The sequence below is a fragment of the Anolis carolinensis genome, chromosome X (genome assembly GCF_035594765.1).
Source record: "Anolis carolinensis isolate JA03-04 chromosome X, rAnoCar3.1.pri, whole genome shotgun sequence".
NCBI classification, from domain to species: Eukaryota; Metazoa; Chordata; class Lepidosauria; order Squamata; family Dactyloidae; genus Anolis; species Anolis carolinensis.
This window is the reverse complement of record NC_085847.1, coordinates 1863121-1889739: the sequence shown is the minus strand read 5'-3', so window position 1 is coordinate 1889739 and position 26619 is coordinate 1863121. Positions and strand designations below refer to the sequence as shown.

Sequence of the window (26619 nt, the reverse complement as noted above, 5' to 3'; positions counted from 1 at the left end):
TCCTCTGTCTTGTCTGGATTCAGTTTCAATTTGTTTGCGCTCATCCAGACTGTCACAGTCTCCAAGATGATGGCCTGGCAGCTCATTGCATTTGTTGAGATGCTTTCCAAGGCTTTGGCTCCTCCTTGACCCATGTGACCCCCTAGGCCCAAGCCCCACCCCCTGGCAAGCCTCTTTCTTCCCCATCCAGGCTCCTGCGCAGGCGTGATCCTTGCCTCCTTCCTTTGCCATGGCTGCCTGGCTTCTCTCCCTTTGCCTGCCGCTGCTTTGCCTGCTCTTGGGCAAAGGCTCTGCGCTGCACACCAAGGGTGCCTTGCCCTTGGACACCATCACCTTTGCCAAGGTAAAGCCTCCCTCTGCCAACCATCTCTCCAGAAGATGAGCTGATCAGTATTGATCAGCCCTGAACAACAATGCCAAATGGGAGGGACAGGCCTCCCTTTGTGGGGCCCTTCCTTCTGCCTATTCTCCCCGGCAACAAGTGACAGTTGCATCCCGTTAGGAGTCCAGGAAGAATGTGACTTCCTGTCATTTTAAATGGCCTCCCTCTGAGCATGTGCAAAGTCTTATCTTCCAAGGAGGGACTTCCAAGACCCTCTCATTGCCCATCGGCACCATCACTATCTTCTGGGAGTCGCATGTCCTCTAAAGATGGCCAGGATTCCCGGCGGGGATTGCAACCCGCTCGGATGCACTCTGCACATGCTCAGAGGAACACCACAAAAGGCTGCGCAAAGGGCAACATACCCCAGGTGACTTACTTTCCTATTGCGGTGAAGTGTTTTTCCAATCCAAGCAACCAATGTTGCTTTAGCTTTTACAGTAGAGTCTCACTTATCCAACATAAACGGGCCGGCAGAATGTTGGATAAGCAGAAATGTTGGATAATAAGGAGGGATTAAGGAAAAGCCTATTAAACGTCAAACTATGTTATGATTTTACAAGTTAAGCACCAAAACATATTTAACAACAAATCAACAGAAATTGTATATGCATATAATATTAATATTACAGAGCCTTCGGTGTTGCAGTGTGTTAAAGCGCTGAGCTGCTGAACTTGCAGACCGAAAGGTCCCAGGTTCAAATCCCAGGAGCGGCTTGAGCGCCCACTGTTAGCTCCAGCTCCTGCCAACCTAGCAGTTCGAAAACATGCCAATGTGAGTAGATCAATAGGTACCGCTCCGGCTGGAAGGTAACAGCACTCCATGCAGTCATGCCAATGGCCTCATGACCTTGGAGGTGTCTATGGACAACGCCAGCTCTTCGGCTTAGAAATGGAGATGAGCACCAACCCCCAGAGTCAGACATGACTGGACTTAACGTCAGGGGAAACCTTTACCTTTTATAATATTAATAATATTGTTTTGTAATACAATATAATACTAATAATACAATATAATAAATGTTTATTATATATTACATGTAATATTAATAATATTACAATATATTGATATATTTCAATATAGTAATTTATTGCCAGTATTGTGCTATGCTAATAATATAATATTGTATGTAAACTTAATTTGTAAGCTGCTCTGAGTCCCCTTCGGGGCGAGAAGGGTGGCATATAAATGTATTAATGTATATTAATTAATATAAATGTATTAATAAATAAAAGCAGTTCAATGCATGGTAACGTTATGTAGTAATCACTGTATTTACGAATTCAGCACCAAAACATCGCAATGTATTGAAAACATTGACTACAAAAACACTGACTACTAAAAGGCAGACTGCCTTGGATAATCCAGAACGTTGGATAAGTGAAGGTTGGTTAAGCGAGACTCTACTGTATATTATTACTATCTTGGGTGTTTTTTTGTTTTTTTTACTTGTACTAAATGCATAAAATTGTGGGTGAACTACAACTCACATCTTGCCAGGTCAATTCCTGAAACTCCAAGTTGGTTATACTGGACAAGTTTGCTCTGGATGCATCGTGGGTGGGGTTGAATGTGCTCAAACTTCGGTATGGTCAAACTTCGGCCCTCCAGGTGTTTTGGACTTCAACTCCCACAATCCCTGACAGCCTCTGTTCTCCTTGTAGGTGATCCCAAAGTACAAGTTTGTCCTGGTGAAGTTTGACACCCAGTATCCTTACGGGGAGAAGCAGGATGAGTTCAAAAAGGTGGCCGAAGGCTCCGAGTCCAGCCCCGATTTGCTGGTGGCGGAAGTGGGGATCTCAGGTGAGATGGAGAATCAAGTGGCACCAAGATTGAGTCTACACTGCCATAATTCAAAGCAAATCACCTGGATTGTCTATGGCGGTGTAGAAGGGGCCTAAGACTTCCCTCTGCTGCTCTTGATGCAATCTAGAATCAGATTGGCCTGTTTAGCTGCTGCACTCACGTTCAGCTTGTGCCCTGCTAAGACTCCGAGATCCCTTTCAAGCATGCTGTCACCCATTCTTTAGTTGTATGGGGTTCGATGTATTTCTTGGGAATTAAAATGCCTGGCTTTTTTGTAAATCGACACTTCCAAAGCACCTGAAACGTAGGAGGGGAGGGGATTGATCAGGACAGTTGGGTGAGCATGTTTACTTTGCTCAAAGGGGATATTGGAGCAGATAGAATTGCACTTTGCCCGTTGTGATGTCGGATCTGGAATGGGCAAAGTGCAGCGCTTGGCCACGTGTGGTTGGCGAGCATTGGCTGTTTAGTGTCCCAAAAAAAGGATCCGATTCCTAAGCCTTGCCTCTGTGAGTCCAGTGGGCTGCATTCGAACCCAGAGCTCATGATGCTTGGTTTAACATTAACTACAGCATCACACAGAGCTCTCAGCTGAGTCTGAAGCAGGGAAGTGTTTGGCAGAGTAGAGCTCAGGCAGACTCCGTGTTGAAATTAAACAGATGATTTCTCTACCTTCATCACACTGTTAAATCTATCTGTGTGACTCGGTATTCTTGGCATTTAAAGTAAGGTCCAACTGCATTCATTCCAAGGTGTAGATGCACCCAGAGAAGGGTATGGACCTTGGGAAACTATAACTCCCAGGAGGACTCCATCGCATGGAGCCATGGCATTTAAGGTGGGGTGCGAGGGCACGCATTCCATAGTGTAAATGCACCAAGAGAAGGATATGGACCTTGGGAAACTATGACTCCCAGGGCTGCACAGCATCAAGACATGTCATATTATTATTATTATTATTATTATTATTATTATTATTATTATTATTATTATTATTATTATGCCATGTCTCAATGCATTTAAAATTGGTCCCTACTGCATTAATTCTCCAGTGCAGATGCACCCAGAGAAGGGTATGGACCTTGGGAAACTACAACTCCCAGGAGGACTCCATCGCATGGAGCCATGGCATTTAAGGTGGGGTGCAAGAGCGTTTATTCCGTAATGTAAATGCACCAAGAGAAAGATATGGACCCTGGGAAACTATGACTCCCAGGACTGCACAGCAACGAGACATGACATAATAATAATAATAATAATAATAGCATTTAAAATGGGCCCCTACTGCATTAATTCTCCAGTGCAGACCTTGGGAAACTATAACTCCCAGGAGGACTCCATCGCATGGAGCCATGGCACTTAAAGTGGGGTACAGGGGCATTCATTCCATATTGGAAATGCACCAAAAGAAGGATATAGACCTTGGGAAACGATGAGTCTCAGGACTGCACAGCATCGAGACATGGCATAATAATAATAATAATAATAATAATAATAATAATAATAATAATAATAATAATAATAATAAATTGAAAGGTTTCTGCCAGAGTCTTTGCAGTTCAATCTTGAGGTCCTGATAGCGGCTGAGTTTTTCCTGTTGTTTTTCGTCAATGCGACTGTCACCTGGGATGGCGACATTAACGATCCAAACCTTTTCCTTTTCCACAACTGTGATGTCTGGTGTGTTGTGTTCCAGAACTTTGTCAGTCTGGATTCGGAAGTCCCACAGTATCTTTGCGTGCTCATTTTCCAATACTTTTGCAGGTTTGTGATCCCACCAGTTCTTTGCTGCTGGCAGGTGGTACTTGAGGCATAAGTTCCAATGGATCATTTGGGCCACATAGTTGTGCCTCTGTTTGTAGTCTGTCTGTGCAATTTTCTTACAGCAGCTGAGAATATGATCCATGGTTTCGTCAGCTTCCTTGCACAGTCTGCATTTTGGGTCATCAGCTGATTTTTCGATCTTGGCCTTAACTGCCTTTGTTCTGATGTCTTGCTCCTGGGCTGCAAGGATCAGGCCTTCTGTCTCCTTCTTCAGGGTCCCATTCGTGAGCCAGAGCCAGGTCTTCTCCTTATCAGCTTTTCCTTCAATTTTGTCAAGGAACTTTCCATGCAATGTTTTGTTGTGCCAGCTGTCAGCTCTAGTTTGTAGTGCAGTTTTCTTGTACTTGTTTTTTGTCTGCTGTGCTTGGAGGAGTTTTTGTCTGCTGTCCCTTGGAGGAGTTTCTGATTTATTATTATTATTATTATTATTATTATTATTATTATTATTATTATTATTATATAGGCAAGCAGCCCTTTCAAAGTGAGGGAATCCATCTGTTTTTGTCTTCTCTCGACAGATTATGGCGACAAACTGAACCTGGAGTTGGGGGAGAAGTACAAGCTGGATAAGGACAGGTTCCCAGTCTTCTACCTGTTCCAAGATGGTGACCTGGAGCACCCCTTGCCCTACGGTGGTCCGGTCACGGCGAGTGCACTCCAGCGCTGGCTGAGGAGCCGAGGTATTTACATGGGCATGCCGGGGTGCCTCAAGGAGTTTGACGCCCTCGCCGGCAAGTTTGTGAGTGCCAACCAAGACGCCGAGGAGCGCCAGGCCCTTCTGGAGGAGGCCCGGCGGCAGCTGGAGCAGACCGCGGAGTCGGAGCGCAAATCGGCCGAGCAGTATCTCAAGATCATGGCCAAGATGCTGGCCCAGGGTGACCACTTCCCCGATGGCGAAGCCTCCCGACTCAGCAAGCTCCTCGAGGAGAACAAGATGAGCGACGGGAAGAAGGAGGAGCTCCAGAAGCGGCTGAACATCCTGGCTTCGTTCCAGAAGAAGCCGGCCGACGAGAAGGACGAGCTTTGAACTCCGGAGTGAGTCGGGTGTTCAAAAAAAAAACCTATTTGGCGGAACTCTATCGCTTGAGCGTGGGTTGCTTTCCTTTGGGTTGGCGGGTGAACCGTACATACGTACGTTGTTCCGAAAGGCAGGGTTGCGTCTTCAGCTCCGTTTCTCCCCATAAGTTTGTTATCGGACGTCGTCTCAAGATGACGGTCGTCTTCCGAAGCGGCTGGTGGTGTCGCTTGAGTCCCCGAAGTCCTGGGACCTGCCGGATGTGTGGAAGATTGACAGCTGGGATTCCAGGCGTTGCTGGTGGGTCACGCTAGCCTCAAAAAGGTCCCACAGAGCCACCTCCTGTCCGTGGTGAGGCGCTGCGAGACCCTGGAACCGGAGCACAGATCCCGACAAGTCATGAAGATTCTCAGTATTGGCAGAATGGGTTGCGGGGGAACATTCCTTGTGGCACTTGGTTAGTGAATAAAGATTCCCGAAAAATAAGAGACTGCTTTGTTTCTTTATTTCGGCCTTTGACGGGGAAATAGAGATGTGATAATGATGATGATGGGTCAGGCTTTAATCACCAAGCTACAGTCAGTCTTGCCAACCAGAAGCCTGGGTCGGGGTGAGTTCCTGGCCTTTAGCCCAGCTTCTGCCTACCTAGTTGTTTGAAAACAAATGATAGTTTGAAGCTGCGACTTTTCGGTCTGCAAGTTGAGCAGCTCAGCGCTTTAACACACTGCTCATAAATACTGTAAATAAAATAAATAATAAGAAAATAATGAAGTTTGGGGTTTTAGCCTGCCACTTTTGGACTCTTGCTTGCTGGGGTGTTCCTGTGAGTATCTCAGTTGGCATTATAACTCTATCCTGAATTTTATTAGGTCCCTTTTATTCTGGTATTTTAACTGATGATGTTATTTTTATATTGCTGCTGCAGTCTCCCCCACCAATGAAGTCGACTGAATTGTACTTAGTGGTTGATTGATATTATTACTACTGTATTAACTCTTGTTTTATTGTCTTACTGTATTTTATTTTTTTTGTATATTGTTCAATGTATTTATGCTATTTTTGTAAATTGTGCTGGTCGGGCCTTGCCCCATGTGAGCCGCCCTGAGTCCCCGTGGTGGAGTATAAATAAAGTTGTATTATTTTATTTTATGACACAGCAAGCAAGATAGACATGCTGGATTTCGTTTCACAAAACCACAAGTCGAACACTTCCCAAGTGTCTAGGACTGTGTGATGTATTTTCGGATGATGCGCGCAGATCCCAGTCGGGTGGCCTTTTGCAGTTGGCAGATCGTGATTTTGTCAATGTCTATTGTTTCCAAATGCCAGCTGAGATCTTTTGGCACGGCACCAAATGTGCCGATCACCACCGGGACCACCTGCACTGGTTTCTGCCAGAGTCTTTGAAGTTCAATCCGGAGGTCCTGAGAGCGGCTGAGTTTTTCCTGTTGTTTTTCGTCAATGTGACTGTCACCTGGGATGGCAACATCAATGATCCAAACATTTTCTTTTCCACAACTGTGATGTCTGGTGTGTTGTGTTCCAGAACTTTGTCAGTCTGGATTCGGGAGTCCCACAGTCTCTTTGCGTGCTCATTTTCCAATACTTTTGCAGGTTTGTGATCCCACCAGTTCTTTACTGGGAAGTGGTATTTGAGGCATAAGTTCCAGTGGATCATTTGGGTCACATAGTTGTGCCTCTGTTTGTAGTCAGTCTGTGTGATTTTCTTACAGCAGCTGAGGATATGGTCAATGGTTTCGTCAGCTTCCTTGCACAGTCTCTTTGCGTGCTCATTTTCCAATACTTTTGCAGGTTTGTGATCCCACCAGTTCTTTGCTGCTGGGAGGTGGGACTTGAGGCATAAGTTCCAATGAATCATTTGGGCCACATAGTTGTGCCTCTGTTTGTAGTCTGTCTGTGCGATTTTCTTACAGCAGCTGAGGATATGGTCAATGATTTCGTCAGCTTCCTTGCAGAGTCTGCATTTTGGGTCATCAGCTGATTTTTTGATCTTGGCCTTAATTGCATTTACTAGATCTTTTGATCTATGTTATTTTTTATCAATATTTGTATGTATGTATTTTTATCCTTTACAATTTTATCTTGTAAATTGCCTAGAGCATCTTGGATGGAGGGCGATTAATAAGTAATTAAATGATGATGATGATGATGATGATGATTTGTTCTGATGACTGCAAGGATCAATCCTTCTGTCTCCTTCTTCAGGGTCCCATCATCATCATCATCATTATTATTATTATTATCTCTGTCGATGTTAGGAAATTATTTCTTGATTTAAGGTGTTGGCGTGCTGATATCTAAACAGGGTATGGGCCAGAGATGTCATTGCCTTGGTCCTTTAATTATTAGTTGCTACTTCCCGGCAGATGTCCGACCAAATGGTATAATTTCTCCAGCAATGTTGGGCATAGACATCCTGTGATAATGTGGCTTGTCTCATGAAGAGGTACATCCACTGAGATGTCTTCAAAAATGCCCAATCCAGAATAGCAAGATGAGCATCCTTGCAGGGTGTCATTTGCTCGGCCGGACAGCAGGGGCCGCTGTTGCTTTGTTTGGAAACAGCATCCAGGACAGTGGAGGTGCATCTGAGAATGGCTTGGAGTTGGAGAAACTTCAGGGCTGGGCCCATTTGGGCGGGGCTTAGTGGAAAGGGGGCGGGGCTTGGGCACTGCCTTGGCGTGTTTCTGTGTGTCTTCTGGAGCGGATGGGCATGGCGAGCGTGGTCCCTCTCCCCTTGGCCCCTTGGCCCCAGGTGAGTGAGCATCCCTTTTCCCTTCTTGCCCCCCTCCCCAGTTCTTTTCTCCTCCCTGGACTACAAATCCCATCACTCCTCCAGGAGGATGGGTCTTGCAGTCCAGGCGAGACCTTTCTTGCCTTGGAATCCACTTCAGAGGGGTTTAAAAGTCTTGAAATTGGATTTCCCCCCTTTCTGGTGCATCTACATTGTGGAATTAACGCGGTTTAGTACCGCGTTAAGGTCGATTTCCCCTCCAGGCTGCAGGAGGGACTGCAAAACTGAATGCAGTTGAGTTATTGGGACTTTTCACTGCCTTAGACTCCTGGGAGTTGTAGTTCGACAAGGTCTCGAGCCTCTCCAAACTCCATCTGGGACCCACAGTGTGATAGAATAGTCCTAATATATAAGATCATAGAATATTCCTAATATATAAGATCATAGAATATTCCTAATATATAAGATCATAGAATATTCCTAATATATAAGATCATAGAATATTCCTAATATATAAGATCATAGAATATTCCTAATATATAAGATCATAGAATATTCCTAATATATAAGATCATAGAATATTCCTAATATATAAGATCATAGAATATTCCTAATATATAAGATCGTAGTATAGAATGTATATAGTCCTGTAGATATGAAAGGGAACCATATGTCTACGGGATGACAAATGGATTGCAATTGTACCGACTCGTTTTATATAATAATACTATATATTTATTTTAAAATATAATATATATATATATAATATTTATATAATAATACAATATACAGTATATAAGATCATAGAATATTCCTAATATATAAGATCATAGAATATTCCTAATATATAAGATCATAGAATATTCCTAATATATAAGATCATAGAATATCCCTAATATATAAGATCATAGAATATTCCTAATATATAAGATCATGGAATATTCCTAATATGTAAGATCATAGAGTATTCCTAATATGTAAGATCATAGAATATTCCTAATATATAAGATCATAGAATATTCCTAATATGTAAGATCATGGAATATTCCTAATATGTAAGATCATGGAATATTCCTAATATATAAAACCATAGAATATTCCTAATACAGTAGAGTCTCACTTATCCAAGCCTCGCTTATCCAAGCCTCTAGATTATCCAAACCATTTTTGTAGTCAATGCTTTCAATATATCGTGCATATTGAACTGCTTTTTCTGTCAAATCTGTTGTTGTAATAATGATTGTGGTTCACTATTATAATTGTATATTTATATTACATGCAATATTACTAATAATATTGCAATATAGTTGTATAATATAATATATTGTATGTATATATACTTGTAAACCGCCCTGAGTCCCCTTCGGGGTGAGAAGGGCGGTATATAAATGTCGCAAATAAATAAATAAATAAATAAATAATAAAATATTTAAGCAATAAGAATATAATAATATGAACAATATAAAAATCTTTTTAAATAATAAGATTATAATATTGAGATTATTATTAATAATAATATGGACAATATAAAATATTTTAAACAATCATAACATATTATTAATGTGGATAATACAAGATTTTTAAAACGATAAGAATAATCATAAAATAAAAATAAAACATTTTAAAATAATACATATAATAATAATACGGATAATAAAAATACTTTAAAATAAGAATATAATAATATGGATAATAAAACATATTTGTAAAATAATAAGAATATAATATTAATATTAATAATATGGATAAAAATTTTTTAAAAATAGTAAGTATATTATTAATATGGACAAAACTATCTTTAAAAATAATAATATATTATTATTAATATGGACAAAACTATTTTTAAAAATAATAAGAATATATTATTAGTTATTATTAATATGGATAATAATAATAAGTGGTTCACGGGGAGGGGGCACTAAGGCGTATATTTTTAAACGGCCTTGGAATGCTTTGAAGGTAAGCCACTTGTGGAGAGAAAAAAGCAGAGTATGTAAATAAACATCAATATTATCACCTGGGAGTTATAGTTTGATAAGGTCTTTCCTTCCCCCAACAAACAAGACTAGAAGCTTATGGTGAAGGACTGGGAGCCCAGTAGGGTGGTCTAGATGCCCTTTGGGGGCCCCATCCCTCTCTGGATTGCAGTTCTTTGCCTGGATTTGTGGCTGAAACAATGTTAGATGGGTTGAGACTCATTGATGAGAGATCATTGGAAAACTAGAGACTTTAATGGACTTGTATGGATCCCCCAGGAACACAAATGGTGTCACACAGGAGGAATGCATCTCCTTTTTGGTAACCTCCCTCTCTCTCTCTCCCTTTCTAGTTCTTCGCCGTGATCCACTGGATCCAAGCCATCACCGCCGCCTTAAGGTACTGTCTCCTAAGCTTTGGGGCTGCGGGTGGCAGGCTTGCTTCAAGGTACATAATAATAATGGGGGGGGGGGGGGGAACCCCAATGAGAGCCTCCCAGCAGTGAATTTTCTCTGCTCCTTTGTTTTGGGGCATGCAAAGACCTGCACCTTGTGCCCATAGATCGGCTTAATTGATCTCCTGCTCCAGGTGATTTCTTTGCTTTCCGCCCAATGTATCTGCACAGCAATTTCCAAAACAAATAAATTCCGAATTGGGTTCCAGAAGCATTCTCTCCTGACATTTTCCCCACATTTATGGCAGGCATCCTCAGAGATTGCGAAGGATGTTGGAAACCAGGCAAGTGGGGTTTTTATATATATATATATATATATATATATATATATATATATACACAGTAGAGTCTCACTTATCCAACATAAATGGGCCGGCAAAATGTTGGATAAGTGAATATGTTGGATAATAAGGAGGGATTAAGGAAAAATATATTAAACATCAAATTACGTTATGATTTTATAATTTAAGCACCAAAACATCAGAAAACGCAGTTCAGTACATGGTAACGTTATGTAGTAATTTACTGTATTTACGAATTTAGCACCAAAACATCGCTATGTATTGAAAACATTGACTACAAAAATATTGACTATTAAAAATCAAATTACGTTATGATTTTACAAATTAAGCACCAAAACATCATGTTATACAACAAATTTGACAGAAAAAGTAGTTCATTACACATTAATGCTACGTAGTAATTACTGTATTTACGAATTTAGCACCAAAATATCACGATATATTGAAAACATTGACTACAAAAATGCGTTGGATAATCCTGAACGTTGGATAAGTGAGACTCTACTGTATCTGTGAAATGATGTCCAGGGTGGGAAAAAGAACTCTTTGTCTGTTTGAGACAAGTGTGAATGTTGCAGCTGGCCAGCTTGATTAGTATTGAATGGCCTTGCAGCTTCAAAGCCTGGCTACTTCCTGCCTGGGGGACAGTTTCAACAGAAAGGAGGAAACCATGAAAATCTGGCTACCAATATTAAAAAAACCTCTAAATTCAGGACAGTAAATAAAGAGTTACACTCAAAAAACAAGGGAATTCCAGATAGGAAACAATCAGGGCCAGCTAACACCTCCCAACAAAGGATTCCCTCAGGCAGGAAACAGGCTTTGAAGTTGCAAGGCCATTCTGTGGAAGATCCAGGGTGGGAGAAAGAGCTCTTGTCTGTTGGGAATGTAATAATAATAATAACAACAACAACTTTATTTCTAGACCACCCTCTCTCCCCAGAGGGACTCAGGGCGATTAACATACATATAAATGGCAGACATTTAATGCCACAACTACTCAATGCCACAACTACTCAATGCCACAACTACCTGGGTAGATGCCACCTTGGTTAGCATTAGATGGCCTTGCAGCTTCAAAGCCTGGCTGCTTCCTACCAGATTCCTTTGTAAATAAATAAAAAGCAAATGAACAAAATCTGGCTACCAGTATTTAAAAAAACCCTAAAATCAGGATGGTAAATTCAGAGCAACATTCAGAAAACAGAGGAATTCCAGACAGGAAACAATCAGGGCCAGCTAACACCTCCCAACAAAGGATTCCCCCAGGAAGGAAGCAGCCAAGCTTTGAAGCTGCAAGGCTTCGTCTCAGTCTTCCCTCCTGTTTTTATTTAAATTGATCTCATGGATTTAAATGTCTTTTGTTATTCGTTCTTAAGCCTGTGGTTAATTGATTGATTTGTATATTTAGTGTACTTATGCTCATTATTGTATTATGTTTTGTTGTTGTATTTATTTATTATTTATTGACAGTATTTGTATGGTTGTATGGTTTTAAGTTGTTGTCTGGTTTCCTTGCTATGTTGGAAACCGCCCTGAGTCCCTTAAGGAGATAGGGCGGTATATAAATAAAGCTATTATTATTATTATTATTATTATTATTATTATTATTTCCACAATTGGTTCTTATGTAAGGTCTTGATGAGATCCTTCCTTCCAGAAGCACACACTTCCTTGTCCGGCAATGGGTGTTTCTACAAAGAGGTGTTTTCCTCCTGCTGTTTCGGTGGAGGTGTTGCCAACTTTTTCCCCAGGCAACGCTCCTGTGCTTTATAAGCATCGGCTGGGCATCTTCCAATGTCAGTGGAAGCGTTCCATGATATGACATTGTGCCTCTGATTCCAGCAATTGCAATTGGAGCGGGGAGAAGCTCACTTTTGCAAACGCCGCCTTTTCCTGTGCTGGCAAGCAAGGTCTGAAGCACCTTCCTTATGGAAAGGAACGTGGCGCCAACATTCTTTTGGGCACCGAGTCAAGATATTTGTTTCCCCAGGCGTCACAAATCGTCGAACCTGCCTTTGCACGATCATAGAATCCTAGAGTTGGAAGAGACCTGGTGGGCCATCCAGTCCAACCCCATTCTGCCAAGAAGCAGGGAAAGCACAATCAAAGCACCCCTGACAGATGGCCATCCAGCTCTGTTTCAAAGCCTCCAAAGAAGGAGCCCCCACCACACTTCCTCCGGGGCAGAGAGAGAACAGCTCTCTTTCACAGTCAGAAAGTGCTTCCTCATGTTCAGGTGGAAAAATAATAATAATAATAATGATAATGATAATAATAATACATCACACAGTGGATTGAATCCCTACCTGTCACTTTATCACAGACATTTACGATTAGTTCTCTTAATACATTGCACAATTATAATTATTCCTCTCCTCAAGACCGCATATTGAAGTGCCATGATACTGCCTTTTTTCATGGCCATGCTCTTTATTCTGTGAAGTTGTGTTGTAGAGTTGATATATTACTCTGCTGTGATTGTTATGTATTTTATATTGTGTCTTTTATACTGTGTATTTTATACCACTGTATTTTATTGTATGCTGTTGGGCTTGGCCCCATGTGAGCCGCCCCGAATCCCCTTGGGGAGATGGGGCGGGATATAAAAATAAAGTTGTTGTTGTTGTTGTTGTTGTTATTATTATTATTATTTGAAACACAACAATATGAGTCCACAGCAGACACTATTATAATATAATAATATAATATATAATTATATAATTATAATAATATATTATTGACACAATGACATTGTATGACACAGCAAACAAGATAGATATGCTGGATTTCATATCACAAAATCACAAGTCGAACACTTCCCAAGTGTCTAGGACTGTGTGATGTATTTTCGGATGATGTGCGCAGATCCCAGTAGGGTGGCCTTTTGCATTATTATTATTATTATTATTATTATTATTATTATTATTATTATTATCATCATCATCATCATCATCACACAGTCCTAAACACTTGGGAAGTGTTCGATTTGTGATTTTGTGATACAAAATCCAGCATATATATCTCGTTTGCTGTGTCATACTATGCCTTTGTCTCAGTAATAATAATAATAATAATATTTATTTATATACTGCCCTCTCTCATCAAGGGACTCAGGGCAGTTTCCAACATAGCAAGGAAGCCAGACAACAACTTAAAACCGTACAACAACAAAACATAATATAATAATGAGCATAAGTACACTAAACATACAAATCAATCAATTGACCACAGGCTTAAGAACTAATAACAAAATACTCCATTACCTTCCTGCTGGAGCAGTACCTGTTGATCGACTCACATTTGCATGCTTTCGGACTGCTAGGTTGGCAGAAGCTGGGGCTAACAGTGGGAGCTCACCCCACTCCCCGGATTCGAACCGCTGAGCATGTTCAGCAGCTCAGCGGTTTAACCCACTGCATCATCGGGGGCTCCAAAAAAAAACCAATACAGTCAATAACAATAACAATATGGTCAATAAATATAAAAATATGAGATGGCGAGGAAGGAGGAGGGAAAGGCGGCACAAGCAAAAGGAAAGGGAAGAGCTCAATGGTTACAATAGTGCCAGTTTGCAGGCAGGCTCGCACGCTCTAGCCCAGGCCTCCGGGGCACTCTATGGTCCCTGGCAGGGCCTAGGCCGCTTCCTGAGGTAAGCAGTGGTTTCTTTCTGGTACTGAGTCCAAGGCTCTGCTCTGAGGTAAAAATGGGAGGCCTAGGAGCTAAAACAGGCCTGGACCAACTTGGGCCTAGCACCTTGAGCCTACCAACTTGGGCCTAGCAACTTGGGCCTAGCAACTTGGACCTAGCACCTTGGGCCTAGCAACTTGGGCCTAGCAACTTGGGCCTAGCAACTTGAGCCTAGCAACTTGGGCCTAGCAACTTGGACCTAGCAACTTGGGCCTAGCACCTTGGGCCTAGCAACTTGGGCCTAGCACCTTGAGGCTAGCACCTTGGGCCTACCAACTTGGGCCTACCAACTTGAGCCTACCAACTTGGGCCTAGCAACTTGAGCCTAGCAACTTGGGCCTAGCAACTTGAGCCTAGCAACTTGGGCCTAGCAACTTGGACCTAGCAACTTGGGCCTAGCACCTTGAGCCTAGCAACTTGGGCCTAGCAACTTGGGCCTAGCAACTTGAGCCTACCAACTTGGGCCTACCAACTTGAGCCTACCAACTTGGGCCTAGCAACTTGAGCCTACCAACTTGGGCCTACCAACTTGAGCCTACCAACTTGGGCCTAGCAACTTGAGCCTACCAACTTGGGCCTACCAACTTGAGCCTACCAACTTGGGCCTAGCAACTTGGGCCTACCAACGGTGGGCCTACTCCCACCATTCCTAACAGTCTCAGCGTGCTTCCTCCATGGTGAAGGAGGGAACAAAATAAGACATCCTCCAAAAATAAGACCTAGCGTAAAAATTAATATAAGACACTGTCTTTCTTTCGGGGAAACAAGGTAAAGTAGAGTCTCACTTATCCAAAGTTCTGGATTATCCAAGGCATTTTTGTAGTCAATGTTTTCAATATATCATGATATTTTGGTGCTAAATTTGTAAATACAGTAATGACTACATAGCATTACTGCATATTGAACTACTTTTTCTGTCAAATTTGTTGTATAACATGATGTTTTGGTGCTTAATTTGTAAAATCATAACCTACTGCATATACTCGAGTATAAGCCTAGTTTTTCAGCCCTTTTTTAAAGACTGAAAAAGCCCACCTCAGCTTATACTCGGGTGAGGGTCCTGGTTGGCTTATATTTGGGTCAGCTTATACTCGAGGATATATGGTACATTTATTATTTTTCTCTATTATTATTGGCATTATTTATTATTTTTCTCTATTATTATTGCTACTATTACATTTATTATTTTTCTCTATTATTGTTGCTACTACAGTAGAGTCTCACTTATCCAAGACTCGCTTATCCAACGTTCTGGATTATCCAATGCATTTTTGTAGTCAATGTTTTCAATTTATCATGATATTTTGGTGCTAAATTCGTAACTACAATAATTACTACATAGCATTAATGTGTAATTAACTACTTTTTCTGTCAAATTTGTTGTATAGCATGATGTTTTGGTGCTTCATTTGTAAAATCATAATCTAACTTGAGGTTTAATAGGCTTTTCCTTAATCCCTCCTTATTATCCAACATGCTCGCTTATCCAACATTCAGCCGGCCCATTTATGTTTGATAAGTGAGACTCTACTGTATTACATTTATTTTACTCTATTTTTATTATTATTATTAATATTTATTATTTCACTCTGATCTTATTATTATTATTGCATTTATTATTTTACTCTATTATTATTACAGTAGAGTCTCACTTATCCAACATAAACGGGCCGGCAGAATGTTGGATAAGCGAGTATGTTGGATAAGTGAGACTCTACTGTACATGTATTATTTTCCTGTATTTATTATTATTATTATTACATGTATTATTTTACTCTATTATTATTAAAAGGATACATAAACACATTTACATTGAAGAAGATGAGAATAATGATTTGATCAGAGTTGAACAGTCTTATCTTTAATTTGAGCTTTATGTAAATATTCAAAAACATTTAACCTACTGATGCCTCAATTAATGTAATTTTATTGGTATTTTGGCTTATACTGGAGTCAATGTTTTCCCATTTTTTTTGGTGGTAAAATTAGGTGCCTCGGCTTATATTCGGGTCGGCTTATACTCGAGTATATACAGTAATTTGATGTTTAATAGGCTTTTCCTTAATCCCTCCTTATTATCCAACATATTCGCTTATCCAACGTTCTGCCGGCCTGTTTATGTTGGATAAGTGAGACTCTACTGTAGTATGATGTCTCTGGCCCTCACTTTCTGATACTAAAGTTTGATTGGCACTGAGATAACTAAAGGTTCAACCTCACTGATATAAGCCATTGATGAAGATCCTCAAGAGAACCAGGCCCAACTAAGCTGTGTTTTCCTTTCCTCAGTGTCATCGGGTCCAGCTTCATGATTGGCTACGCCGTCTTCCAGAATACAGCCCGCTCCCCTGAGGTAAGGACATTTCTTGTCTCCCCCCGTCCCTGAAAAAATAAAGTTCAGTTGCAATTTTGATGGGAGGAGTTGCTGGTCGAGAATGCCGAATATTGTCAAGCACATTCTCTCCTTGTGGCTAAAACAAATATTTAACTCCAGAGGCTTGGAGGAGGTGAATCATCGCCTTGGTTGGCCTTCCTTTTGGGCTACATTTATTATTTTTCTCTATTATTATTGGTATTATTACATTTCTTATTTTTCTCTATTATTGTTGCTACTATTACATTTATTTTACTCTATTTTTATTATTAATAATAATACATTTATTATTTCACTCTGATCTTATTATTATTATTGCATGTATTATTTTACTCTATTTATTATTACGTGTATTATTTTCCTGTATTTATTATTATTATTTTTATTATTATTATTACATGTATTATTTTACTCTATTATTATTAAAAGGATACATAAGCACATTTACATTGAAGACGATGAGAATAATGATTTGATCAGAGTTGGACAGTCTTATCTTAAATTTGAGCTTTATGTAAATATTCAAAAACATTTAACCTACTGATGCCTCAATTAATGTAATTTTATTGGTATCTACTTTTATTTCTGAAATTTACCACCCTCAGCTTATACTGGAGTCAATGTTTTCCCAGTATTTTTGTGGTAAAATTAGGTGCCTCGACTTATATTCAGGTTGACTTATACTTGGGTATATACAGTAAATGCTGGATTTCGTATCACAAAATCACAAATCGAACACTTCCCATTATTATTATTATTATTATTATTATTATTATTATTATTATTATTATTATTATTATGACATGCAATTGGAAGGGATCCCAAGGGTCATCCAGTCCAACCCCCTTCTGCCAGGCAGGAAGACATCATCTGAGCTCTCCTGACAGATGGCCATCCAGCCTCTGCTTTAAAACCTCCAACAAAGGAGGATAACCGAATCAAAGGTGGTGAAAGATGGGCAAGATAGGAATGTGTCAGTTAGACAGTGGCATGGGTTGCCTTAGAGAGGCCGGTGGGCTCTTTTTTCAGATCTAGGGGAGGGCCTTTTGCTAAAATGATCTGTGTTCCTCTCTTCCCAGGTCCGCCCCCTGTTCTACCTGAGTCTCTCGGATCTCTTGCTGGCGGTCTGCTGGCTCGCTGGGGCCCTTCTTTATAGCCAAGATGCTGCAGAGCCCAACCACCGGGAAGCTGCGTGCTACAACCTGCAAACTATGGGACAGGTGAGATGAGCAGCATGGAAAGGGGCTTTGGGGCCCAGGATGATGGCTACTGAGTCGCCCTCCAGGTCACTTCTCCCTCCTCCTCCTCCTCACTCCTTATTTTTCCTCCTTCTCTTCTCCTCCTTCTCCTTATTTATCCTCCTCCTCTTCTTCTCCTTCTTCTCTTCTTCCACCTCCTCCTCTTCTTCTCCTTATTCCTTCTCCTCCCCGTCTCCGCCTCCTTATCCATCCTCCTCCTCCTCTTCTTCCCTTCTTCTTCTTCCTCGTATCCCGCTTTATCATGGTGTATTACTCCACCTCGAGCTGTGAGGAGAGGTGGGTAATACCTCATCGTCATCATCACCTTCTCTAAAGAAGGGACTCAAAGTGGCTCACAATAACCTCCGTGACCGCATCTCCGTCTACGAACCCACGCGTTCACTTCGGTCATCTGGAGAGGCCCTGCTCGTGATCCCGCCTGCGTCGCAAGCGCGGTTGGTGGGGACACGAGACAGGGCCTTCTCTGTGGTGGCCCCCCGACTCTGGAACACCCTCCCCAAGGATCTCAGACAGGCCCCTACATTGGCAGTCTTCAGAAAGAACTTGAAGACCTGGCTGTTCCAATGTGCCTTCCCAGATTAATAGGAAATCTCCAATACCAAGTCCCATAAGCCCTTTTTAGAACTAAGATCGTATATCGCACTCTGCACTTGCCCTAGAAGCCTTATATATCACCTGTCACATCAGCACTTTTAATCTTGTACCCATTACTCTGGCCCGGCCCAGTTTTATTGTGTTTTAGCGTATTGTTTATTGCTTGTTGTTTATACTATTTTAATTGTTTTTAATTTGCCTTTTGTTTTGTATTCTTATATTGTGTGTTGAGGCCTTGGCCTTTGTAAGCCGCATCGAGTCCTTCGGGAGATGCTAGCGGGGTACAAATAAAGTTTAATAATAATAATAATAATAGTAACACCGATACAATATCATTTTAAACCTGAAAGTATACAAACATTACAACGAACACAAATAGTATTAAAAATCAACAGTGAATGCCCATTCAAAACCTATCAATCTAGCTGAAATAATAATAATAATAATATAAGAATACTTATTTATTTATTTATTAGTGACATTTATATCCCGCCCTTCTCACCCCAAAGAGGATTCAGGGTGGCTTACAAGTTATATATTCATACAATATATTACATTATCCGTATAGCACAATATAAGCACTACATAAGCATTATATATTATTATATCGTACTATATGACTACATTGCAATATTATTAGTAATATTGCATGTAATATAAATATATAATTATAATAGTGTATTATTATTATTACATTGTATTACATCATAATATTATCAATGTTATATGTATATACAATATATTATAATATTAGTATAGCATAATATGAGTATTATATATTATTATATTGTTAAATTGATACAGGAGACATGGTGGAAAGATGTCTTCCTGGCCCCACCTTCTTCATTCTGGTCCAGAATGGCAGTTAGATCTTGGGGGGGGGGGTGCTCCCATTTGATTTTTTATTATTATTTTATTATGACACAGCAAACAAGATTGATATGCTGGATTTAGTATCACAAAATCACAAGTCAAGCACTTCCCAAGTGTCTAGGTCTGTGTGGTGTATTTTCGGACTGTGTGATTTATTATTATTATTATTATTATTATTATTATTATTATTATTATTATTTCAGCTAGATGGATAGGTTTTGAATGGGCATTCACTGTTGATTTTTAAGACTGTTCGTGTTTGTTGTAACGTCTGTATATTTCAGGTTTGAAATGATGTTTATATTCCGCCCTATCCCCCCCAAAGGATAGTCTGTACAAATCAGCATCGTATATTGACCTTGAGTACAAAAGATCATATATATAGTTGGAAGAAAGACCCGAACTAGTTACGTCATTCCCAGAAATATTTGAAAATATGTTCTATCATCCATTATAGAGCTATTAGAAGTCCCTTTGGGGGGGAAACGACATGGGAGGCCAGCTCTCCAAAGCTCCGTGTGTCATCCATCATGCCAGGAAAACTCATCTTCCTGTTTAGATGAGTTCAGTTTTTCCATGGCAGCAAAGCCAGGCTCTGGAGCACATCTGGCCTCCCTGAAATGCTTTCAAAGGGCTGTTTGGAAGAGAGCTTTCGGCTTCCTTTGGAACTTTTGGCTTCCTTTGGAGGCGGTTTGACAGGAGGGAGGCTCTCATCCGGCATCAGCCACTGATTGAGGTTCTGGTTTTTAGCCTGCCACTTTTGGACTCTCGCTTGCTGGGGTGTTCCTGCGAGTATCTTTGAAGATATTAGAAAACTATTTCTTGATTTAAGGCATTGGCATGCTGGCTGATATCCAAACAGAGGGTGGGCCAGAGATGTCAATTGCTGGCTGCTACTTCCCGGCGGATATCAGGTGGTGCAATGCCAGCTACACAGTATAAAATTCTCCAGCGGTGTAGAGCGTAGACATCCTGTGATAATGTGTCATGTCTCATTAAGAGTCACATCCACTATTTTAGCATGGTGAGATGTATTCCACACTGGGCATATCTGTGGGCACCCCAGCCACACACATACATACATATTTTCACTGAGAAATCATTCCTAAATCTGAAACACCTGCTTGGAAGCATTTTGGCTAAAAGATACTCAACTTGTGCACATATAGATAAGGGATAGGCAGTCTGCACAAATATATTACTATTATTGTTGTGATCATGTTTATTGTGAATCTTGGTGTACGTCTTTTAATAGTGTTTTATCTCTTGTTTTAATGGTGTTGCATCCTGCTTCTAGCCGCAGGGAGAGGCAGATAACAAATGTATTGTTATTAATTAATGTGAAGTTGAATACAGACTGACTCTGACTTTTGGCCCAATGCTACTGGCCCTGTTGTAATGGTATTGTTTTAATAGGGTATGATATTGGTTATTAAGTGTGTTTTACGATTGTTTTTTTTTAACTATATTTTGTATTATATGTGGCATTAATCTTGCCATTATGTAAGACCACTCTGGGTCCCCCAGGGGGAGAAAAGCAGTATATAAATTAAATAAATAATAATAATAATAATTGTATGACACAGCAAACAAGATAGATATCCTGGATTTCATATCACAAAATCACAAGTCGAACACTCCCCAAGTGTCTAGGACTGTGTGATGTATTTTCAGATGATGCGTGCAGATTCCAGTAGGGTGGCCTTTTGCAGTTGGCAGATCATAATTTTGTCAATGTCTATTGTTTCCAAATGCCGGCTGAGATCTTTTGGCACGGCACCCAATGTGCCGATCACCACCGGGACCTGCACTGGTTTCTTCCAGAGTCTTTGAAGTTCAATTTTGAGGTCCTGATAGCGGCTGAGTTTTTCCTGTTATAATAATAATAATAATAATAATAATAATAACATCTGAAAATACATCACACAGTCCTAAACGCTTGGGAAGTGTTCGACTTGTGATTTTGTGATATGAAATCCAGCATGTCTATCTTGTTTGCTGTGTCATACAATAAAATAATAATAAATAATAATAACAATTAATAACAACCGTCCTGATTCCCCTCAGGGAGCTAGGGCGGTATAAAAATAAAGCTTTATTATTATTATTATTACTATTATAATTATTATATAATTATAATAATATAATAATTATTAAATGTAAGTGTATTTCCCACCTCTCCTTAGAACAAGAAATAACAGCAGTGGGATTGTAGGCAATCGGCAAGGAGGTAGATAGCATTCTAGGTGGATTGGCTAAGCCAAGGGAGCCCATTGGGGCCTCTACACTGCAAAATTGATGCAGTTTGGCACCACTTTAATGACCTTCTCTGCCCAAGGGTGCAAGTGCCTCGCCAAACTCCAACTCTCAGGATTCCATAGCCTGGAGCCATGGCCATTCGAGCGGTGCCCAACTGCGTTCGTCCAACCATGCAGATGCTCCCCACGTTTCACGTAACGCGAAAGTCCTTTTCTGTGACACCGCGGAGTTCATGGACTCCCTCCCTGGCCCTGTCCGTATTGCGGACTCCCTTCTCCATCCCAAGGCAACCCATTGTGTTGTTCACCTCCTCTTCCCTCAATTAAGCCCAAGTGGCCTCGAAAAGCCTCGAGCCACCTTCCACTCCATTTGGCCGGCATAAAGAGAGGGAGAGGCAAACACGTTCTCATTACAGATGGCACGGAAGAGGACAAAACTCTCCCCGGTCTTGTTCCAGACGAGAGACTTTTCTTCCACCGAGGTCCAGATCCTATTATTATTATTATTATTATTATTATTATTATTATTATTATTATTATTTTAGCTTGGGTACCTGGCATTGCCTAGGTCAGGGGTCCCCAAAAATTTTAAACAGGGAGCCAGTTCACGATCCTTCGAACCATTGGAGGGCCGGACTATAGTTGGCCACCTAGCAATAATAATAATAATAATAATAATAATAATAATAATAATAATAATAATAATAATAATAATAATAATGGTCGTAAGAGAAGAAGAGACCCCTTGAGTCATTTAGCCCAACCCCCTTCTGCCCTTGTGCATCCGGCCCCCGGGCCTTAGTTTGGGGACCCCTGGCCTAGGTTATTTGAAAAAGTCAATTTTATAATTGTACCAAATGCATAAGGTTGTGGGCGAACTACAAGTCACATCATGCCAGGTTAACCCCGAGAAACTCCATCAGTACTTAAAGTTTGTTATGTTGGGTAAGTTTGCTCTGGATGCATCAGTGTGCTCTCCAACTGTAGGGTAAACTACAACTCCCACTATGGTGAGTCAGTCCCCTCAAAACACCATATGGCAGTTCTATATGTCAAGTTTGGTCCAGGTTCATCATCGGTAGAGGTCACAGTTTTCCTCTTTGTGGGTGAACTACAACTCCCAGAAAGGAAGGATCAGTTCCCCCTAACCCCTCCCATAATCAAATTGCGGTTTATCAGGTATGTGTGCCCAGTTTGGTCCAGATCCATCGGTGTTTGGATTCACAGTGTTCTCTGGATGTAGGTGAACTACAACTCCCCCAAATCAAGGTGAATTTTCCCCAAAGACCTCCGGTATTTTTTTTTTGCTGGTCATGGGGACTCTGTGTGCGATGTTTGGTCCAATTCCATCTTTGGTGGAGTTCAGAGTGCTCTTATATTACAGGTGAACTATACATCCCAGTCCCTACAACGCCTATAAATCATGGTGAATTCTCCCCTAACCGCTCTAGTATGGTCAGGTGCTGATCAATTCCTCTGTTTGCTGTGTGCCATAGAAAAAAATAAGAAAGAGTAATGGGAGAGGAAGTGGGCGGGGTCATGCAAATTCCACACCAATGGAGAAAGTCAGAAAAACGGATGTCTGTGGTGGAGGAAAAATAGAAAATCTAGGAGGAAATTGTCATCGTATGAAATCTTTCACTTGCGTGGTGGGCAGGATGGTGTTTGTGGAGGACATTGGACGGGTTCACAGCGCTCGCTATAACCTGTAATGTCATTGGAGGGAAGGCCTTTGATGTCTCCTGAGTAGTGGGAGCTATAGCTGTTTGTGGAGGTGGGAGCTTGTCTGTGTAAGTGGACACCCCAGCCATATATATATATACATATTTTCACTTTTATTATGTGTATCAAAGATTATTATTATTATTATTATTATTATTATTATATTTATTAATACCTTGCTTTATCTCTCCAGTACAAAACTCAGAGACTCAAGTCTAATGGGGAGTGGGGTGGCTTCCAAAGGCCCAAACAAACAGGGGTCTTGTCAACAGAAAGCCATTCTCTTTTCCTCTGTATTACCAGGTCCTCTTCTCCGCACCAATCGGGACCATCAAATATTGTAGTATACCCTCTCCAGGCAATCTGTAGGTTTTTTTTTCTTGTACCGCTCAACCATTCTAATGTCTCCCTTTCCAGATCTTCTACATGGCCTCCTTCCTCTACACCGTCAATTACACCTGGCACCTTTACACCGATCTGAAGGCGAAATACAACCAGAACCTTCACAGCCAGCCCCTGCAGGTAAGCATACATCTGTATTTTAGATGGATTAGGAATCAGCTGGTTTTCCCTCTAATAGGCAGTAAGAGCACCTAAAGCTTCGGAAAGCTTCTGTTCAATTATTTCAAAGCTCCCTACTTGAGCGGTGATGGCATGATCGTCAGCATAGATGAAACTCTATGCTGCCAGGAGCCAGGCCTTCCCAGACGAATGATAATAGGCACTGCCAGTCTAATAAATATTTTGATAATACAGTACAGTCTCGCTTATCCAACCTTCACTTATCCAACATTCTGTATTCAGTGCAGTTTGCCTTTTAGTAGTCAATGTTTTGTAGTCAATGTTTTCAATACATTGTAGTGTTTTGATGCTAAATTCGTAAATACAGTAATTACTGCATAATGTTACCATGTATTGAACTGCTTTTTCTGTCAATTTGTTGTAAAACATAATGTTTTGGTGCTAAAATCATAACATAATTTGATGTTTAATAGGTTTTTCCTTAATCCCTCCTTATTATCCAACATTTTTGCTTAACCAACTTTCTGCTGGCCCGTTTATATTGGATAAGTGAGACTCTACTGTACTTGACTAATAACTTCAGTGGCCGGAGGTTATGGATATCTTTAAATGGTGCTTGCTGTACGTTTTTTAAATTGTTTTGTTTGATATGTTAATGGTTTTTTTATATCGGGATATGATGTTTTAAATGATTATGCACTGCGGTCGGATGTATTTGTATGAATTTTATATGTTGCATTTCACTTTGAATCCCACCCACGGGAGAAAAGCGGGATAGAAATGAATTAATAATAATAATAATAATAATAGTAATAAACAACTCCCTTCTGCCAGTGGCTGTTGGTTGTGCTGGTACTGAAATAGGAGTGTGCCTTACAATCAATGGCATCTTACAATGGAATTGATATTGGAGTAGAAATACAGGGTTGTCCCCCCCAGAGCAACTGGCCCTCAAAGGCCAGTTACTACAGAAAAACTTATTTATGAAAGGAGAGTTGCCAGTCTAACTGATTTGGAAAGCAAGTTCTGAAATCGGGGGGAATGGGGCAGCCATTGAAAAGGCCATACCATCAGATGGTCGCCTGAAGTTGGTGGGACGAAGAGAAGAAGGTCTCAAAACATAGGCCGATATATATTGAAGAATACAGTCCTTGATTCCACCTTGGGTACTTTCCTCACGGTGCTTTCCTCGCCGAAAGTGCAAACAAAAGCCGCACCCGGAAAAAAAATCAGTAAAGATAAATAGTGTCGTTCCGATTTATACAACATAGGCATGTGGGTAAGGTTGCCACTTGCGCAAAGAGAGAGACGCCATGTGGCTTTGAACTTGGCGACTCACAATCCCGCCTGCCTGGGGGATTGGTTTCTTGGTCCGTGGATCAGAGCTTTGGGACACTGCGTCTTCCAGCATCCTGGCGCAAGTTTGGATTGTAAATCTGCGGGTTGATGTCCAAAGTAGAATTTTCATCTTTTAGTTTTGTCCTCAACTTGTAGGCCAGTATGATTGGACAACAGTAATGTTATATCATCGGCGTATGATATCTTGGAAGGTGATTTGATTGTTTGTCGGAGCCGACAAGTTGCAGTATGTCATGGTTTGCAAAGGCACTGTGCTGTGTGTGTGTTAACTGCAAAATGAAGTGCATGAAGCCGATTAAAAGACCTGGGGAGTGATTTGATACTGTTTCTGTTCTGCTGCTGCAGAACCAGTTTGGTCAAGTTTTTCAGTGCTGGCTGAGCACTGCTAGAGAGCAGTGTGTACTCAGAGAAGCCTTGCTATTTTGAAGCCTGTTTGCTGTTGGGAAGAGAGGTTGAGGAAACAGGACTGTGTTCTTCTCTGAAGCAGATTTGTGGACTGAGAAAGGACTATTTATGACTGTGAACTTTTATAAGTGATCAGAGGGACCATTGTAAATACTACTTTTTATCTTTTGGAATCAGTAAAGTTCCTGTGTTTTTGTTCTTCAAAACTGAGTGGCATGTTATTGTTCTGCGGGTGAATCTGGGCACACGTAAGAGCTTCCATTTTTCAGCTTCAATCCATAACACAATATACCTTTTCTCCATTATTTGGGTAGTGATGAGGAGCAGTGGAGATGTCTATTTGCCAGCCTTTAAAAAGAAGTTTAAGGAGACAGAATCAGAAAAAAAAAAAACACATCAGAATGTGTCCGGTCTCATTTGTGTACAATGTCTGATGGCTTGAGACGCTCCCCAAAGCAAGAATTTGTGTTTACAAGGTGGAGCAGCTTAGCCTAGGTGGAGAGGACCACATGGCCTCCTGCTTGACGTCACCCGCCTTTGAATGACACCCTTGAGGAGCCATTGTCAGCCATTGGGAATGGAGGGACAAGGATGCAGTTCCAAGAAACACACTCGCTAAACTAAACAAATACTCCACCCGCCTTGGGATCAGTTCTTTGACACCTGGCTAGGTCCAGGACCGGACGTTCTATGATGCCATCCTTCCGGGAGGACAAGGGACCCTTTGTATAGGGCTTCCGGGTGGAGACGCGCGGGGGATTGGCGCATGCTTTGCCACTCCTCACAAGGGAGGACATGCCGCCGTCCCCGTCCGGAGGTTTTTCCAATATCTCCCTTTCTGTTCCTTATCTTTCCGCCTTGGCTGATCAAACAGAGCACTCCAGTTAGGACTTGTTTTGTAGGCCTCCAAAGGCAAGAACCGTCGAGCAGGGTGTGAAACTAACCAACACCATTAAACTAGAGCAGAGTAATCCAGAGTAACTCGGTGTTGATCATGGCTGACCAAGAAAGAGGTCAAAGTCGAGAGCAGAAAGAAAATGTTATCGG

At 41.0% G+C, this 26619-nt stretch overlaps 2 protein-coding genes across 3 annotated transcripts in view; both read left to right on the top strand.

Moving 5' to 3' along the window:
- The first annotated feature begins 181 nt into the window (after positions 1-181).
- Positions 182-5514, top strand: erp29 (endoplasmic reticulum protein 29). Its single transcript, XM_003225129.4, has 3 exons — positions 182-343; positions 2048-2186; positions 4532-5514. Exons 1-3 carry the CDS (start codon positions 230-232, stop codon positions 5038-5040), a joined length of 762 nt encoding a protein of 253 aa, XP_003225177.1. The 5' UTR covers positions 182-229; the 3' UTR covers positions 5041-5514.
- A 137-nt stretch (positions 5515-5651) lies between these two features.
- Positions 5652-26619, top strand: part of tmem116 (transmembrane protein 116) — a 31663-nt gene continuing 10695 nt past the window's right edge. Inside the window, exons 1-5 of one of the 2 annotated variants that reach the window (XM_062958398.1) lie at positions 5652-7804; positions 10113-10159; positions 16496-16559; positions 17660-17800; positions 23704-23808. In XM_062958398.1, coding sequence (XP_062814468.1) covers positions 7757-7804; positions 10113-10159; positions 16496-16559; positions 17660-17800; positions 23704-23808 — 405 coding nt within the window. In that variant the 5' untranslated portion in view covers positions 5652-7756. Of the gene's footprint in view, positions 7805-10112; positions 10160-14456; positions 14975-16495; positions 16560-17659; positions 17801-23703; positions 23809-26619 lie in introns of those variants that run through there. The other variant, XM_062958399.1, reaches the window with a different exon arrangement.

Coding starts and splice junctions, on each gene's coding strand:
- erp29 (XM_003225129.4), top strand. CDS start 230: ATGGCTGCCTGGCTTCTCTCCCTTTGCCTGCCGCTGCTTTGCCTGCTC. Junction 344..2,047: donor ACACCATCACCTTTGCCAAG/GTAAAGCCTCCC, acceptor TTCTCCTTGTAG/GTGATCCCAAAGTACAAGTT. Junction 2,187..4,531: donor GGCGGAAGTGGGGATCTCAG/GTGAGATGGAGA, acceptor TTCTCTCGACAG/ATTATGGCGACAAACTGAAC.